We start from the raw sequence: 19,492 nt of genomic DNA, 5'->3' as shown, positions 1-19,492 counted from the left end.
GGAGGCAGCCAATCAATGATTCTCTCGCATCATTGATGTTTCTCTCTCTCCCTCTACCTTCCTCTCAGAAATCAATAAAAATATTTTTTTAAGTTTTAAGAGTCAGTCGATGATGTGGACATATATGTGGCACACTCACAAATATACAAAGATGCATGTATTTTACTCCAAAATTATTAGACATATTTACCAGTGAAAAATCCAATTGTTTCTATTAATTTAAGTCATTTAAAAAGAGTGTCAAAGACATATAAGGATTTCCTCATAAGCCATACTTTTCCCTAGTGTTAGGGTTAAGGTTAGGGTTAGGGTTACAGGTGAGGAAATTGACAGAAAGGTGAAGGTATCAAAACAGATATATCAGAAAGCCAGTAACCAGAACTGACCTATTTCCTAGATCATATCCTTAACTGTTATTAACTTCCAAACAATGATGATAGATGAGATAACCATAGTAGTTACCATTTATTGAGTCAGGGAAAGTGCTGGACCTAGTGTATATATTAGTTTATTGTCTATACGTAGTTCTGGCCCAGGGCAACCTGTTGAATTTCTCCTACAATGAGCAACAACTACACCTTCTCCAAAAGATTGAAATCTTAATGGGAACCAACATCTCAATGTTATATAATAAGATTATTTAAACACCAATTTAATATTCTAGATTCATGCCTTTTAGCTTCTAAAGATATTTCAAATTTCCAGGTAATTGATAAACACTAGTATTTATTGATTAAGAAGCAATAACGTATGATGAAAAAAGTGTGGAATGGGAGACAGTAAGTCTGGATTCCAGTTGCAAGCTTTAGCTCTGTGCTTCGGTGGCTAGCTGCAAGTATCATCCAACCTCTTCTAAGGTGGATGAATTCATCCATAGGTCTAAGAGGCTCGGGATACATTACCTCTATTACTTCCATCTGTAATGCTCAATGATTCCATTTAATCTTTACCTGAAGTCACTTTTTTCCTCCAGAGCTTCCTCATAGCATTTTTTACCTCAGCATTTCTGAGTGTGTAGATTAAGGGATTTAACATAGGAGCCACCATAGTATAAAAGACAGCAACAGCTTTATCCACAGGCAGTGTGGTTACTGGGCGCAGATACACAAATATGCAGGGCACAAAGAATAAGATGACCACTGTGATGTGAGAGAGACAGGTAGAGAGGGCTTTGCGCCTCCCCTCCAAGCTGTACTTCTTTAGGGAGCTCAAGATGACCACATAGGAGACCATCAAAAGGAGGAAGTTCAACAAGCAGATGAACCCACTATTGGCAGCAACAAAGAGACCCAGGGTATGAGTGTCCATGCAGACGAGTTTCAACAAAGGATACAAGTCACACATGAAATGATCTATGACATTGGGGCCACAGAAGGGCAGCCAGACTGTGAAGAGGATCTGAATGGTTGCATGGAGAAATCCTCCAGCCCACGCCACTCCCAGCAGGAGAATGCACAGCTTATGGCTCATGATGGTGGTATAGTGCAGAGGTTTGCAAATGGCGACATAGCGATCGTAGGCCATCACTGTCAACAGGATGATCTCAGTAGCACCAAAAATGTGTTCTGCATAGACTTGAGCCATACAACCATTAAAAGAGATCATTTTCTTTTCATGAAGGGAATCCACAATCATCTTAGGAGCTGAAGAAGAACAATAGATTAGGTCTATCAAGGAAAGATGTGTCAGGAAGAAGTACATGGGGGAGTTCAGAGCCTGGCTGGTGGTAATGGTAACCACAATGAGCAGGTTGCCTGAGAGTGTTACCATGTATAAGACCAAAAATAACAGAAACACGACTTTCTGCATTTGAGGGGTCTGTGTAAGTCCTGTTAAAATAAATTCAGTCACATTCCTTTTATTCTCCATCTATGTGGTATGCGTGATAAAAACTCCAGGAAGGAACGCTTTACCTTTAAAAAATAGAAAGAAAAGAAAGGAAGATAAAATGAACTTAAATCATTGATACTGATAATCAATAAGTCAAATATAAATAATCAACCAGAAAATTTTAATGCAAAATCTATTTCCACTTACTTGATGAGGACTACACATATCATTCAACTAAACTGAATGATAGTATTTAAAACTAATTTTGTCAATTATTAATTGTCACTTTTTGCTGGCCCTCAGATACCTTTATTCTCTATATCTTTTTTTATTTTAAATTTCATTTCATTTTTCCATCACCTTTTATTCCTTCTGTGCTGTCAATCACCACACTGGCATCCATGTCCATGAACTCTCTTTTTAGTTTCTTCTCTATATCTTTTTTTAAAATATTTTTATTGTTTTTTTTACAGAGAGGAAGGGAGAGGGATAGAGAGTTAGAAACATCGATGAGAGAGAAACATCGACCAGCTGCCTCCTGCACAGCCCCTACTGGGGATGTGCCCGCAACCAAGGTAACATGCTGGAATTGAACCTGTGACCCTTAGTCCACAGGCCGACGCTCTATCCACTGAGCCAAACTTGTTAGGGCTCTTCTTTATATCTTAATGTATTCCTAAAGCACAGAGGCATTGAAGGTAAGACAAACTGTCTATGTTACACGTGGACAAAGTACATAATGAGGTATATAGGAAGGAAACTTTTTTCAGATGATTCCACAAATATTTCATTGAGAAGCTAGCCTTAGCATTCCAAGCCCCAGGATAGTGGTCCGCTTCTACATCACCACTGCATTGGAGAATCCTTCCAGGCACAAGAACCCTTAAGAAGAAAGCTGAGTACACGTCTAATTGCCAACTCTTCTCTAGAGGAGATGGCCCTTGGGAGAACCAACAACCGACTACTGATATGTTTTAATAAATTCCTGAAAGTCTGTGCCAAAGATTAGATTTCATTATCAAAATCAGATAAACTTGACTCATTCATCATCATTATTTCATTTATTACTTCAGTTTCTTGCAAACCTTAAGGTAATTCAAATATATAAAACACTTGTTTACAATTTCCTCTGCCTCCTTTTGTCCCACACCACACAGAAATAGCTTGGCCTTAATGTCAAAATTGATATATTTGATGTCCTCTGTTAATTGGCAGACTCAAGCACAGGATCAGTTCCTTTTCTGTCCTAGTTCAAAAACCAATAGTGTGCCTGTTACCACTCAAACTCTCTAATACCCATCCTATCTAATAAAAAGCCTAATATGCTAAGTGTCCAGTCGTCCAGTTGGCCATTCAACCAATCAAAGATAATATGCTAATGATATGCTAAGGCCACTCAACTGCTCCCTATGACATGCACTGACCACAAGGGGGAAGACACTCCCACTGGTAGGTTAGCTTGCTGATGGGGCCCGGCCAATTGGGATTAGGCAAGAGGGCTGGACACGCCCTGGAGCCCTCCCACAGTCCCTCCCCAGCTGGCTAACCTCCTGCGTCCCTCCCCAGCCCTGATCGTGCACCAGTGGGGTCTCTCAGCCTGGTCTGCACCCTCTCTCATCCAGGCTAAGGGACACCCCCTTGAGTGCACAAATTTTGTGCACCGGGCCTCTAGTATTTTTAAAGAAACGAGAAGTAGAGAAAAGTGTTGATCTAGCAGAATTACCCTGATCTTTCATAAAAAGGCCCATGGACTGCAAATAAAAGGCAAGGAATTAAGCAGACAAACTTATTCCACATGTTTAAACATTTGGAAATGCAAACTTTTATTATAAGACTAAATAGCATAAAGAGATTTATTTTCACACCATATAGATCCTATAATGGTAGTTAATTTTTGTGGAATGTTTGCCATGTGCTAGGCATTATACTAAATACTTTAAATGCATTATCTCGTTTAATCTTCACAACAATGCTTTGAGGTTGGTACTCAATTATCTATATTTTGAAGAAAAGAAAACTGGTTAGGAGAAGATAAATGATTTGCTCAAAGTCATAATGGTTAAAAAAAAAAAAGCAAAGGAACCTGTATTCAAATCCAGGATGTCTGTCTCTATCTTTAACATTAGTACTTTTCCAGTATAAATCCAATTTACTCCTAGGAATCAGCAATGCCAGAGTTTGACAGTGGGTTGGTAGCTAACACCATCGCCTGTGACCATATGAAATCTGTGGCAGTGCTTTTGTTAACTTATAAAATGTTAATGAATTTGAGGGTTCACTGGACAAGACCCTAGAATTGCTTTACATTAGAAATCCTTCAGAACTTTTCATTTTATCAACTAATACACTCTAGAAATAAGAAAACTGAGGCCCAGAGACGAGAAGCCCAACAAAACACAGATAATTGATTAGTCTCAGATCACAATAAGAACACAGATCTTCCAATGTCCAACTAGGTAATTTATCCCCACCAACACAACTTGCATTTCTTAAGATGCCTTAAGACAAAGGATACAAGGGGAAAAAAATCACCCTACAGTGAGAAAGGGAATTAACTTTCATCTCTTATCTTTAGCAATACCTATCTTGACTCTCTAAAAAAGGGCTAAGTTCAGGGATGCAGAAAGTCAGTTATATTATTGAAACTAAAATACATCGTAAGAGAAATAAAGTCTTACCTGGTTGAAACAAAATTCAAGAAAGTTTGAAGAGTCGGAATAAAAAGTGCCCCTGAGCCTGGTATTTAATATAGATTCCCAACCACAAGCGGAAGGTACAGTCTTTCCTCATAGATCCTATAAATTAATTCATTCTTCTTATGGATCTCAGTTTTAGGACTGAAGTTTTCTTTAAGAAACAGAATCCAAATGTTATTCTTTTCCTCTGTCTTGACCAGAGTGAATGTCACACATCCTGTCTCAACTTCACCTCAAATTTTCCTTCTTTATTCTCATTTGCTTCTCATATCTCCTGTCAGTACAAGGTATGGTTTTTATCCCCCTTTATCCCTGCAAATTATCAGTCAGAGCACTATTTCAAGTAAATAAATTACTGTACATAAGCCAATCTCTGACTATCCGAACCAACACACCGTATGCCCTACCCCTGGAGGAAACCCTCAATGGCCCATCCAGCTCCAACTTGCTGATTTACTGTGTGTGTCCCACTCTAAAGCCTAGAAATTGACTTATGGACCCATAGAATGTAAATCTATTCCTGATAAGATAAATATACCCATATTCAGTGAGGATAACAAATATTTCTGCAAAATACCCTAAAACATCTTAAAGTGATCCCCATCAAATATCAGAAAGTAATGCTTCAATGATTTTAATTATAAACCCACTGGTAGAAAATGGAAATGTAAAAACTGGATTAAAAATCTGCAATTCTGGTTAACTTACCGTAATTGCCTTTGTAGTTAAGGAGAATGTCCAGAGTATTCAGGAATAAGAAGTAGCCATTATATGAAACTGTTCAAATATAATATTATATAATGGATATTTTTCAAGACCCTACTGATCACAAAATATTATAGGAAGCAGAGAATATGAAAATGGCACAAATTTATTCAAATGGTTTCATCCAAGCATTTTCAAAACTCCAATGCCTTAGAAATTCAAGTCAAAAGATAAGAAAATGAGATGTTGAATTTGAAACATGAAGTCCTCAAGTACTAAGGGAACTTCTAATCTTCAGCACCTAGCTCTATAGTTACAGAACAAGAGACACACATATTTCTATCTCTTCTTAACCAACTGTCTCTTACTCTGCTCTTCAAATAGGAAAAGAGCTGCTTCTTGAGTGTATAGAGAGGATACTGAGAATGTTACAGAACCTATCCTTCTATCCAAGGTTTGGCCCTCCCGGGAATTAATTATCTCTGTTTTTAAAGATTTTTCCTTGGAAACAGGTCTTTGGGAGAATTCCTGTACAAACAACACATCCTCACCTGACTGCTTCTTTTCCCTGCACTTAAACCTATGGAATAATAGCCTATATTCCTGGTCTAGAAGATTATGTGATAAACACCCCTCTTATAGGCCCTTGGGTATCATGAACTAGAACCTGAAGAACTAAGTGCTGTGCAAACAACAACAAGGGGTTTCATGCAGGTTGCATATCCCTGAGGAAATTTCCTCACTGGCTGAGGCCACCAGAGGAGGTTGAGATACTGAGTCAATCTCCCAACTGTGCTATACACACATCAGGACACATTCTGCTTGTAGGAATCTTTCGACTTGATATATTTTCAGGCAGAGTGATATCTAGAGTTGGAGACCAAGAGAAGGCTAAAATCCTAGTGCCAACTTGTATGGTATAAAAATATAAAAAGATTGATTTTTATCCCTTTTTGGGGAGAGTCTAGGAATTCCACTGGCCATTCAATGAAAAAAGCCTTACCTAACCAAACAGATTTTGTCATATTTTCTTGACACATAATATCCTCAGGACAGTAGAGATTTGAAAAGCCAAATATGTTTAGTCATCTTGCAAACACATACTGAAGCAAGTCCTCTGCAGCCTTAGGAGAGAGTGTGGCTTCAGTAACCTATCGTAAGAGTTGTAGCAACTATTGTACTTAAATGTATGGCTAGGCAGTGGATGGAGCACCAGGAAAAATAGTAATAATAGCAGTTATCATTACTAAGTATTATGTCTTCTAATATGGTATATTTCATTGATTAGTTTTCATATATTAAACCAACCTTGTACCTGTAGGAATCCCACTTGCTCTTGGTATATAACCCTTTTTTATATGCTACTGGATTCAGTTTGCTGGTATTTTATTAAGGATTTTTGTGCCTATATGTATGAGATGTTGGTTGTAGTTTTCTTTTCTTGAGATATCTTTGTCTAATTTGGATAAAAGGGTAATACTGATCTTATATAATGAGTTGGAAAGTGTTCCTTTCTCTTCTATTTTTTAAAAGAGTTTGTGAAGGATTAGTGTTAATTCTTTCTTAAAAGTTTGATAAAATTCACTTTAAACAATTTTTGAAAAGTTTGATAAAATTCACTTCAAAGTGAAGTCATCATGGCCTGGGTTTTCCTGTGTGGGAAGTTTTTTAAATTACTAATTCAATATCTTACCTCCTTATCAGTATATTCAGATTACCTATTTCATTTGCATCAGTTTCAGTAGTTTAGGTATTACTAAGAATTTGTCTATTTCTTCTATGGTATATAAATGATTGGTATACAACTATTCCTAGTATCACCTTGTAATCGTCTTTTATTTCTGTAAGGTTGGTAGTAATTTCCCCTGTCTCATTCCTGATTTTACTAATTGGAATCTTCCATCTCTCTTTTTATTTTTTGAAATATTTTTTATTGATTTTGAAAGACAGAGAAACATCTATGTGAGAGTAAAACATCCATTGGCTGCCTCCTGCACGCCCCCTACTGAGGATCAAGTCTGGAACCCAGGCATGTGCCCAGACCAGGAATCGAACTAGCAACTTTTCAGTGCATGGTGAAGCATCCATCTTATATAAAAACTGCTGTTTGAAATTTTAACCCTGCTATTCTGGCTTCTGGCTTAAATAATAAGAAAAATAAGACTACTCCTATTCCAGAGAGGCCATAAAGATGCCCCAGACAGAGATGTCAGTGCTGACACCAGGCTAGGCCTTGAGATATGGTCTCATGGCCCCTTCCCAGCACGCAGGCCTTCTTTCTCAGAAGGCCCAGAAGTCTCATTCCAAATTTGGGAGACAAAGGACTGGAAAAGGTACAAATAAAGAGAGTTTCCTCCATGTTGGAGGGCCCAGAATTTGAAAGACACATTTTTCTGGGCCTGCGCAGAATTTATCAATAAAATGTAACTCCCTTTCTCTAAGCATGGCTTGGTTTTTCTCCAGTCTTCTGCAACAATGGGACAACCAACCAACTGAGCCACACTAGTCAGGGCTCCATCTCGTTTTTTTGTCAATTTAGATAAAATTTTGTCACTTTGGTGATCTTTTCAAAGAATCTACTATTGGTTTTGATGTTTTTCTGTCCTCTGTTCTCTAATTGTTATATTTCTGCTTGAGTCTTTGTTACTTCCTTCTGTTTGCTTGGTTTTATTTTGCTCTTTTTTCCAATATCTTTATTTTTTTAATATATTTTTATTGATTTTACAGAGAGGAAGGGAGAGGGATAGAAAGAAACATCGATCAGCTGCCTCCTGCATGTCCCCTACTAAGGTTAAGCCTGCAACCAAGGTACATGCCCTTGACTAGAATCGAACCCTTGACCCTTCAGTCCATGGGCTGACACTCTATCCACTGAGCCAAACTGATTAGGGCTCTTTTTTCTGGAATCTTAATTTAAAATGTTAGATTGTTAATTTGAGATCTTCCTTCTTTTATTGATATAGGTATTTATAGCTACAAATTTAGATGCATCCCATCAATTATAGTATGCTCTGTTTTCATTTTTATTCATTTTAAAGTATTTTCCACATGACTTCCTTTTGACCCATTGAAATGGCTCTCCTATATGGTCACTGCTGCACGTGGCATCTGTCTGAGGCATGTGTCCTGTCTGCCCTGATGGTAGAACCAAAGCCTCTAAATAATGCACATTTGATCTGAATCAGCATCTCCTGCCCCTTCCTTCCCTGTGCACGAGACACATCATGTCTAATGCACCACAATAACGTAATAGTTAGAGCTCAGGCCTAGAAATTAGATCAGTTTGTATTTAAATCAAATCTCTACCATCTCTACCAAATTTTAGCTTTTTTTACCTTGATCAAATGATGCTCATAGTGAACATCAATTTCCGTGAACATAAAATAGAATTATTAATTCCTCTCTCAAGGGGATAATGTGAGAATTAGATGAAATATCACACTTAGCAGAGTGACATAAACACAGAATGTTCATTATATGTTAGTTCTCACTGTATCCACATTTCCTTTATCTCTTACAACTTTTCAAGGATTCTCAACTTCAGTCAGACTTTTAAGTAAAAAGAAGATCAAACACTCATAGAAAGATTTCAGAATTATGACTTATGAATCAGTATTCAATACTTTAAAACTTGGTCTTTCTTCTCCTCTAATTTCTGTATTTGCCCAGATTCTACCAATACTTTATCAATATAGACATAAATAGATAGAGATATAGTGACAGAGATAGATATATAGGTATATAGGTATATAGGTATAGGTATAGGTATAGGTATAGGTATAGGTATAGGTACAGAGATAGATAGATAGATAGATAGATAGATAGATAGATAGATAATAGATAGATAGATAGATAGATAGATAGATAGATAGATAGGTAGATAGAGATAAATTGAGACAATTACTGCCAAAAATCTGAATTGGTCACATCATGAGCTCTGATTTCCTGTAACAGACATGACAACAAACCTTGAGCTTTTACTCTATGCCAGCCACTAATCTAAGCACATTATATGCTTTATCTCACAGAACCCCCATTAGGTATCCTTATCACGCACATTTTATAGATGTGAGAATTTAGGTATAAAGAGTTGGAGGAGTTGCCCAAGATATTATAAAAATAAAAGTATCCGCAAAACTCTTACTCTTTAGCTTGATTCAAAATGTATTATTAAAGCGCATGTTTTCTAACCTCAGGACAATGACCATAGAACAGCAGTTTTGCACTACCTACGAGGTTTTCACATGTTACTTTGCACAATCCTCCCTATAACTCTGAGACAGGTGTTACTAACACTGTATAAGATACCCTGGCTGGCTCATGCACCCACTGATGACTAGAACATTCTGTGCCTTAGGTTCCAGATTCTAGAATCACTTCCTAAACACAACCATAGAGAGCTGCTAACACAGCCCAGCTGGCTCTCCCTGCCCTGATGGTCACACATGCCTTGGCCACAAGAGAGAAAGTATAAACTGATTTGGTTGGAGCTGCTAATTCTAGTCTTCTGGGAGTTGAGAGTAAAAGTCACCTTAACTCCTTGCACTTGAGTAATACCCATTTAAATATTTCCCTGAAATCACATGTGAAAATGTTTATAAGGAAAACCCAAGAAGACCACATAAGCATAACCAGCCCCAGATCACAAAAGCTGTTTGGTTCTGAGTTTCCAATCCATTTAGATCCAGACTCCCAGATCAAAGGAGTTATCTCCTGGCTGAGTGCAGGCTTAAAAAAGGAGGCTTAAAAGAGCTGAGTTCAGGGTCCTGCTACTCAAGGCAACTTTCATTTGTTGCTTGATTTTCTGGTGTTTACAATCCTTAACTTTTCTGCTATAACATAGTCTGATATTTCTGCGGCTTTAAATCAGATTAGATCTCAAATCAAATGCCTATCTATAATAATAAAAGCAATAGTATAATTATGTAATATGCTAATTAGACCAGATAGCTGAAGGACCTTCTGGACAGCCTTCCGGACAAAGCTAGGGCTGCGAGGGCCAAGCTCCTTGGACAAATTTCGTGCATCAGGCCTCTAGTTATGATATATTTCATCTGATCACCAAGAAAGACTGGCAAGAGAGTAGAAGGTGGCTTGGAGAGATGTCCTCTAACGGTCAGGTATTTTTTCCATCAATTTCGTTTGAAACCTAAACTTTGGTAGCTGTCTGACTAAAGAAATTCATTATCTGAGCTGGGATACTGTGCCTCACACTCACAGGATGGTGTGAACCTATAAAGCAGAACTAAACCCAGGCCCATAAACTGAGCATCATTTAGGAAGTCACAGCAATTGTTTTCAGGTCATTAAGTGGGGGGGGGGGGGGGGGGGGCATTATACTTAAGATAAAAATGGATGAACCTGCAGAGCAGTCATTAGCAATGGGTCAGTGACTGCTACCTCCATGCAAAGTGTGCTCTACAAATAAGATGCCTTGTTATTGAATGGGATCTGTTACTTCCTTCCCAAATGCATTCTGAAAGGTAGGTACAGTCTGTGATTCCTTTTTTTTATATTGAATTTATTGGGGTGACATTGGTTAATAAAATTATATAGATTTCAGGTGTACAATCCTATAATACATCATCTGTATATTGTATTATGTGTTCACCACCCCAAGTCAAGTCTCCTTCCATCACCATTTATCCTCACTGTACCCTCTCCTACCTCCCCCTACCCCCATTCCCCTCTGGTAATCATCATGCTGCTGTTGTCTGGGTCTGTGAGTTTTTTGGGGGGATTTGTTTGTTTGTTTGGGAGAAGTGTTGTATTGTTGGGTTTCGTTGGGTTTTTTTGTTGTAGTTTTTTGCTTAATCCCTTCACATTTTTTCACCGAGCCCTACAACCCTCCTCCCCTATGGTGATTCTACTGTCATGGATTTTTATGAAACTGGCATACTTGGTCTACTAAGGAATCAGTCAGGATATTATGGACCAATACCTAAGATAAAATAATAAAATTTATATCATTAAATTATTTTACTTACTATAAAAGTAATATATTTCTTTGTAGAAAACTTGGATCAGAACATTTTTAAAAGAATACAAAAATCATCCTTAACCCACAATTCCAATAAGCATTATTAGTCGCTAGTATACTTTTTTCAAATACTTTTCTATGTATAAATGTTATTTTGGACAATTTAGATCATAACTTGTAAACTGTTTATAATTTGTGTTTGCCACCCAATATTATATTGGAAGACTCTTTCCACGCCATTAATTCTTGCAAATAAATTTAATGTCCACATGATATTTTAAAACTATAATTCATTAGTTGTTCCTCTTTACGTAGACAACTGAAATGCTTTCACTTTTACACTATCATAAAAATATATTGTGAAATACAACCTGTAAGCATAATTTTTGTTTATATTTTTATCTCTAATATATTCCTAAGTGTAAGGAGTACTGGACCAAAGGACATGACCGGTTATAAAGTCCTTATCGTGTACAATCAGACTTCTTTCCAGAATATTCTATATCAATACACACTCACCAGCACTGGGTAATATAATTGTCATAAATCTTTGCCAATTTGTCAGTTTGAAGTATGTCACTGTTTTTAAATTGTATTTCTTTGATGACTTATGAAATAGAGGAATTTTTAGATATCTAATGTTTTATCTGAGAATTATCTTTTTATTTCCCCTATTTTAATACCGGTGTGTATAGATCTTTTTTTGTAAAAATAATTTCTACAATAATGATGATCTGTTATACTTGTTGCAAGTACTTTTCCAGTGTGTTCCATATTTTTATGTAGTTGATCCCATTAGTTTTATCTCATATTTATACCATTGCATTTCACTTAAAATGCTCTTTCCTTATCAAGAAATTAGATATATATTTACTTTTTTTGTTTTTCTGTTTTTAAACAGATCTATGTTTTAGTTGAAGGCTTTAACACACGGTACTTGGGGTTTTCTTTCTCTCTCTCTTTTGATGATGGCACGAGGAGAAAAGACTTTATTTGAAAACTTCCCATTCAAATATTAAAAAATATTTTATGAACTATGCATGATATTCTTTTAAGTATTATTTTTTAATGGGGTTCTTTTGCAATTTGATTATACTTGCTTCTTCTTGAGCTTATCTATGCTCATTAGTTTTATTTTATATTTTTGAGTTGAATATTTAGGTCATTTATTCTCTGTTTATCTTTGTTAATATTATAACAATAAAGTATTTCAAGAATAAGAATACTGATGGGGGGTTCATTTTTATTCTTTCATCAAAAATTTAGAGTGTGTGGAGAGCTCTATGATTTACCTTTAGGATAAAACTTTGGCTTGTGTAATAATCATATACTTTAGTACCTTTATGCCATTTATTTTTCCTATTTTATATATGAGAAAGTTCAGGCACAGTCGACTAAGATCTATACACAACTTCACATAGCTACTAATCAGTGAAAACAGAATGAAAAACAGTCTGGCTATAAAGAATATACTCTGTCCAACAAATTATGATGCTTGTGTTTCCTCTTCACTTTAAAAGTAGCTGTTTTGTAGTAGATCCTGAGAATTTCTCCTATTCTTCCTTAAATTGAGTTTTGATTTGCAAAATGACCCTGAAACCTAAACATGACAGAAGTTCTCTAAACAGTGAATTCTAAAGTTTCCAATAAATCTGGGGAACTTCGCACTGCATCATGCTGTCTGCTTCATCCTCTTCAAAATGTTCTTCTTCCTTCCTGTTTGATTATATCCTTAGTTGTGTTTAAATATAGTATAAGCTCATAATCTAACTGCCAGATATATCTTACTGGAGCCTCAAACAGTCACTCAGTTCTGTTTTTCTGGAATGTGACTATATCATTTCTAATATCTAATTGAATTAACTTTAATATCTAATTTCATTCACCCTGAAACAAATTAAAGATAGTAAGAATAATGAACTCTGACTTTTATCCTCATCAGCACAAGTGACAAGAAAAGAGACATGTGGAAATAGACTCTTGAATTCAAGCCTCTGCTCCTTTATGGGTCTTCTCTTTATTCCTTTTCTGTATGGGGTAAAACACTATGGCAATTGTTGGGAGAGTAGCCATCTGTGTACAATTACAGGAAAGATGTCTGGAAAACCAACAGTCATAATACTGTATTTATGTATATGAGTGGAATGAGTGAGTGAGTGAAAGAAAGGAGGAAAGGGGCGAGGGAAGGAGAGAAAGAAAGGAAGTGCTATGTATTCATTATATGACTAATACATAGCAAAAGTCTTGGGTTTATCTGCTTGGGGTTTCCATCAGTCTTACAGAAAACAATCCTGACAGAAAGTATTTGCTTGATCAAAATGTATCTGCCACAACTGCAATCCCTGTGCTATTCACAGATAAATCAGTTATCCAAATGCTAGAGTGGACTCATGGAGCGAAGGAACAACGTGACAGAATTCATCCTGCTTGGCCTGACACGGAACCCAGATGTGCAGAAAGTCCTGCTGGCTGTGTTCACAGTGATCTACTTCCTCACCATGGCAGGCAATCTACTCATTGTAGTGACAATCACCACCAGCCGAGCCTTGGGCTCCCCCATGTATTTTTTTCTTTCTTTCTTGTCCTTTGTAGATGGCTGCTTCTCTTCTGCCATGCTCCCCAAAATGATATTTGACTTACTCACTGAAAAGAAAACTATCTCCTTCAAAGGGTGCATGACTCAGCTCTTTGCTGAACATTTCTTTGGGGGAGTTGAGATCATCCTGCTCACAGTCATGGCCTATGACCGCTATGTGGCCATCTGCAAGCCCCTGCACTACACAATGACAATGAACAAGCAAATGTGTAGCCTCCTGGTGGCCATGGCCTGGGCCGGAGGATTTCTTCATGCTCTGATTCAAATTCTTTTTATCGTCTGGTTACCCTTCTGTGGCCCCAATGTCATTGACCATTTCATCTGTGATCTTTTCCCTCTGCTAAAACTCTCCTGCTCTGACACTCACATCTTCGGACTTTTTGTTGCTGCCAACAGTGGACTGATGAGTATGTTAATTTTTTCTATTCTTATCACCTCTTATGTCCACATCCTTTGCTCCCTAAGAACTCACAGTACTGAAGGCCGGCAGAAGGCTCTCTCCACCTGCACCTCCCACGTTACTGTCGTTGTCCTGTTCTTTGTACCCTGTATATTTGTGTACCTTCGGCCCATGATCACCTTCCCCAGTGATAAAGTGGTGGCTCTGTTTTATACTACGATAACACCCATGTTTAACCCTTTAATCTACACCCTCAGAAACTCAGAGATGAAAAATGCCATGAGGAAGCTCTGGAGCCAAAAACTAATAGAGAAAATCGAAATAAAATCTATTCATATTTTAAGAACAAGTGTGACTAATAGAAAGGATAATGGTCTTGAAGTCAAAATAATGTGAGTTTAAGTAGATTTTTGTTCCCCTTGCTTTCTAAAATCTTCAATGGTTTTTCTTTCATAAAATATCAATATTTGATTAAATGATGACCAAAGTTCCCTACAGTTAGAAACTTCTTTGTATTTATGAATTATTGCTCAAAGGGACATTGCTAATCAACATTAAAATGTCACATGTATAGAAAATCTCTGAATTTGTGTATTCTGTAGAACAATTCTCTGTAAATCTTCAGGTATAGATAATATAACCAACAGGCTAAGTAATTAAAATATTTAAACAAATAGGCCTGATGGAAATTTTGTTGAAAATGCTTAGTTTTAATCCCAACTACTGTAGTCAAAGTAGATTTATTATTGTAAGAGATGAGGATCAACCAAAAATGAATGGGTTTTGAGGAATGAGAGGGTGTCATTAAGGCAGGACTCATTCCAAAATTAATGCTTCTGCATTACACAATTCCAGATAGCACCATTTACATTGTAATATGGGCTCTTTCCAAAATAAATTATTTTTCTTCCCAAAGCCATAGAGGGATATAAAATTCTTCCAGGTACATTCAGAGAGCAATCTTGCACAAGATTTGACAGGCAGAAAATAATTTATGTAGCCCTTTTTTCTCAAAGACATCCTATATACCACTTCACCTCCAAAGTAATTTTTTATTTAATGAATTTGTGCCTTAGCTAATAGGAACAAAAGTATCTGGTACAAATGAGAGAGTTGATAATAGCTGAATAATCAAGACACATTCAAATTTGAATAGAAAATTTCTATACAACAAAGGAAACAATTAAGAGGGTGAAAAGACTACCTATAGAATGGGGAAAACTATTTGCAAACCATACATTTGGTAAGGGGTTAATATCCACAATGCATAAAGAATGCATATAACTCAAGAGCAAAAATAGCCCAACTTAAAAATGGACAAAGGACTTGAATGGACATTACTACAAAGAAGATACACAAATGACCAACAAGCAAATGAAAAGTAGCTCAAGGTCGCTAATCAGAGGGAAATTCAAATCAAAACCACAATGATATTATCACCTCACATCTGTTAAAATGGCTATAATCAAAAAGACAAAGAGATAAGTGTTGATAAGGATATGAAGAAAAGAGACCCCTTGTGCTCTGCTAGTAGGAATGTAAATTGATACAGCCATTACGGAAAACAGGATGGAGGTTCCTCAAAAAATTAAAAATGAAACTTCCAGATGATCCTGTCATCCCACTCCTGGGTATTTATCCAAAAATACTGAAATCAGTATCTCAAGGAATTATTTGTACTCCTATGTTCATTTCAGCATTGCACAATAGCCAAGATGTGGAAACAACCTTAAAGTCCATTGACAGATGCATGGATTTTTTTTTATGTGGTACATGGACTATTATTCAGCCTTTAAAAAGAAGGAAACCCTGCCATTTGTGACAACATGGATGAACCTTGAGGTCATTCTTCTAAATAAAATAAGCTAGTAAGAGAAAAACAAAATGAACTAACAAGCAAAATAGAGACAGACTCATAGAGTGGGGTGGTGAGGGGGTAGAAGGCCTAAGTGGGGAGGGGGTGGAAGGATTGAGCAAAAAAAGAGAAAAAAACTCATGGGCCGGCTGGGGTGGCTCAGGGATTAAGCATGGACCTATGAGCCAGTAAGCATGTCATGGTTTGATTCGATTCTCAATTCCCAGTCAGGGCACATGCCCGGGTTGGAGGGTTGTGGGCTCGATCCCCAGTTGGGGTTGTGGGGTGCAGGAGGCAGCCAATCAATGATTCTTTCTCATCATTGATGTTTCTATCACTCTCTCCCTCTCCCTTCCTTTCTGAAATTAATAAAAATATTTTTTTAAAAGAGAGAAAATAACTCATGGACACAGACAACAGTGTGGTGACTGGCAGGGGAGATTGGAATTAGGGAAAAGTGGAAGAAGGCACGGGGGGGATAAATGGTGATGAACAGAGACTTGACTTGGGGTGGTGAAAACATAATACAGTATACAGATATGGTGTGGAATTGTACACCTGAAACCTATATAATTTTGTTAACCAGTGTCACCCAATAAATTCAATAGAAAAGGAAAAAATGACAAGGCATCATTTACCCCCCAAAACAAGGAAAGAAAACAAATATTGCACAATTCCACTTATATGATGTATCTAACTCATAGAAGCAGAAAGTAATAATATTGGTTTCCAGGGGCTGATGGAAGAAGGTGGAGGAATGAGAAGTAATTGTTTACTGGATATAGAGTTTCATGTTGGGAAGATGAAAATATTCTGGAGATGGTTGTTGGTGTTGTTCACATAGCAATTTGTACACTTAAAAATGTTTGAAATAGTACATTTTGTTATATATTATTTACCACAATAACAAAATACTGGGGAAGAGGGACAGACTGAGTGAGTTGGTAGCAAACAGGAGCAAACTTGTTAACTCTTGAGGATAAAGCTAAAGGCATTGCTTCTGTTTCTGTCTGGACTTCAGGAGTGTGTCAATTTGGTTTAAAGGTACAAGCTGATAACAAAGAAAGGTGATTCTGTGCTGGACTGCAGCCAGCTTTTCATCACCTCAGAATCAGAGAGAAAGAAGATTGTAGTGGAGCTTGCTTTTGATAGCGTTTCCATTCTCTACCTCTGCTATGTTGTCTTTATACAAGAGTGCTTGATTGAATGTTTTTTTTCTCCCTGGCTACTATGTGAAAACATAGTACTTTACTGTATTTCCCCAAGCTTCTTTCCCTGTGGGGCAGAGAGAAAAGCCACATTCCCCCGAATACATCCTGAGACTGTCATCTAGGTATTCATCCCAAAGGAAGTAGATATATCTATCTACACTAATAAAAGAGAAACATGGTAATTAGCGTACGACTGCTACCCTTCCCATTGGCTAATCAGCATATCCTTATGAAAATTAACTGTCAGCCAAGATGGTGGCCGGCAGCCAGTCAGCTGGAAGCGAACATGAGGCTTGCTTGCTCCAGTGACTGCGGACTCCAATGTTCCCCGCCTGACTTGCCGGCCTCTGAGTTGCAACTCTAAGCAACTATGTACTATGTTGCAAATGTAGAAGCTAAACAAAACCCCAGAAACCAGCTTTCAGCCTTCCAGGATCTCAGAGCTGAAGTTATACATTGTTTCGATTATAGAACGGCAAACAAACCAGATACGAAGCCTCAGAGCTAGAGCCAGAGCTAAAGCTGGCCCAGAATAAAATTTAAAAAAGAGAAAAAAAAGGAGCGGTTGCGAGCTTCAGTCAACAACCACCAGCCTGAAAGCAGCCCTCAGCCCCTCACCCAGACTGGCCAGGCACCCCAGTGGGGACCCCCACCCTGAAGGGTGTGTGACCAGCTGCAAACAGCCATCATCCCCTCATCCAGGCTGGCCAGGCACCCCAGTGGGGACCCCCACCCTGATCCAGGACACCCTTCAGGGCAAACCAGCTGGCCCCCAGGCCTCTATCCTATATAGTAAAAGGGTAATATGCCTCCCAGCACCGGGATCAGCAGAGCCTCGAGGCTCCCGGCACCGGAATCAGCGTGACAGGAGGCAGCGCCCAAACCCCCTGATCGCCCTGTGGCTCTGTGTGTGACAGAGGGCGGGGCCACAACCTCCCTATCCGCCCTGCTCTGTGAGTGACAGGGGAAGGTGCCCCAACCCCCGCCCCCACGGGCCCTGCTCTGTGTGTGACAGGGTGCGGCGCCCCAACCCCCGGCCCCACGGGCCCTGCTCTGTGTATGACGGGGTAGAGCCATAACCTCCGCATTGGTCCTGCCCTGAGTGTGACAGTGGTGGTGCCCCAACCCCCTGATTGGCCCTGCTCTGTGGGTGATAGAGGATGGCGCCCCAACCCCCTGATCCGCCCTGCTCTGTGTGTGACAGGGGGTGGTGCCCTAACTCCCCTATCGGCCCCACCCTGAGCGTGACTGAGGGTGGCATCGCAACCTCCCAATCCGCCCTGCTGTGTGAATGACAGGGGGCAGCGCCCCAACTCCCCAATCAGCCCTGCTCTGAGCCCGACCAGGGGCTGCACCTAGGGATTGGGCCTGCCCTCTGCCACCCAGGAGCAGGCCTAAGCCAGCAGGTCATTATCTCCTGAGGGGTCACAGACTGCAAGAGAGCACAGGCTGGGCTGAGGGACCCCCCCCCCCCCCCAGTGCACAAATTTTTGTGCACCGGGCCTCTAGTGACTTGTATATCACTCAATCTTTGGCAGCTAGGAATCCTGCCACCTAAGGCTTCTCAGTCAGTCATTAATATGAATGTCACTATTTCCCAGGTTTACCTGGCACATAACCTTGAAGACACTAGCATTTCCATTCTTGGAACAACCATATCATTCAGAACAGTCATGTTTCCAGGGAGAAATCCAGTCTCTGAAGTCCGACCTAGGCCTAACAACACCGCATATCCCATGCCAGGTTCTCACCAATGTCAAAATGAGCAACAAAGCCCTACAATGAGCTTTCCAACTTCCTGAACCCAGTCCCAACCTAAAATAGAGCCAGAGACACAAGTCTAACCAAAGCTCAACTTCATTTCTAAAACTGGCCTCCAATGAGATTTGTGGATACCAAGTGGGAGTAAATGAAAGACTTTGTTTAAAGCTTCAAGATATATTTCAGCAGAACCAATTACTAATTCTCTGAGGACTAGAGAGGTCAATGCAACAAATCCTGCACTTCTTGCAAGCTTATTTAAACATTTCTCTAGAGTCAGTGAAGAAATAATTGCAAAAAAAAGGACATTTAAGTAAACGACAGCAGCAGAGCCATGTACCAACAATCTGAAGATTAGTAGGGGAAACATTGTCCCAAGCTTTGGGGGTTAGAAGGAAGGCTTAAATCAGGAATAAAAAGAATTATCCCTAGATTGCTCATGACCTTGTTGGGAAACC

The 19,492-nt window shown here is 38.7% G+C and overlaps 2 protein-coding genes across 3 annotated transcripts; one reads left to right on the top strand and one right to left on the bottom strand.

Annotated features, from left to right (window-relative positions):
• Nucleotides 1-939: 939 nt before the first annotated feature.
• LOC139017884 (olfactory receptor 4C12) lies at nt 940-2,883 on the bottom strand. Of its 2 annotated transcripts, XM_070426496.1 has the most exons (2): nt 2,870-2,883; nt 940-1,855 (listed from the first exon to the last, which is right to left on the bottom strand). In XM_070426496.1, exons 1-2 carry the CDS (start codon nt 2,881-2,883, stop codon nt 940-942), a joined length of 930 nt encoding a protein of 309 aa, XP_070282597.1. The 2 variants fall into 2 exon arrangements, with proteins under 2 accessions (XP_070282597.1, XP_070282596.1); XM_070426495.1 differs by lacking the exon at nt 2,870-2,883 and having other exon boundaries at nt 940-1,869.
• A 10,665-nt stretch (nt 2,884-13,548) lies between these two features.
• On the top strand, nt 13,549-14,603 carry LOC139017686 (olfactory receptor 4C5-like). Its single transcript, XM_070426291.1, has one exon. It carries the CDS (start codon nt 13,602-13,604, stop codon nt 14,601-14,603), a length of 1,002 nt encoding a protein of 333 aa, XP_070282392.1. The 5' UTR covers nt 13,549-13,601.
• The last annotated feature ends 4,889 nt before the right edge of the window (nt 14,604-19,492 follow it).

The sequence above is a fragment of the Myotis yumanensis genome, unplaced genomic scaffold, assembly GCF_028538775.1.
Source record: "Myotis yumanensis isolate MYYU_CA2020_CCGP unplaced genomic scaffold, mMyoYum1.0.hap1 SCAF_10, whole genome shotgun sequence".
Taxonomy (NCBI): domain Eukaryota; kingdom Metazoa; phylum Chordata; class Mammalia; order Chiroptera; family Vespertilionidae; genus Myotis; species Myotis yumanensis.
The sequence above is the reverse complement of the archived record's forward strand: the minus strand, read 5'-3'. Positions and strand labels throughout refer to the sequence as shown.

Excerpts from the sequence above, each read along its gene's own strand:
- LOC139017686 (XM_070426291.1), top strand. The coding sequence starts at position 13,602 with ATGGAGCGAAGGAACAACGTGACAGAATTCATCCTGCTTGGCCTGACA.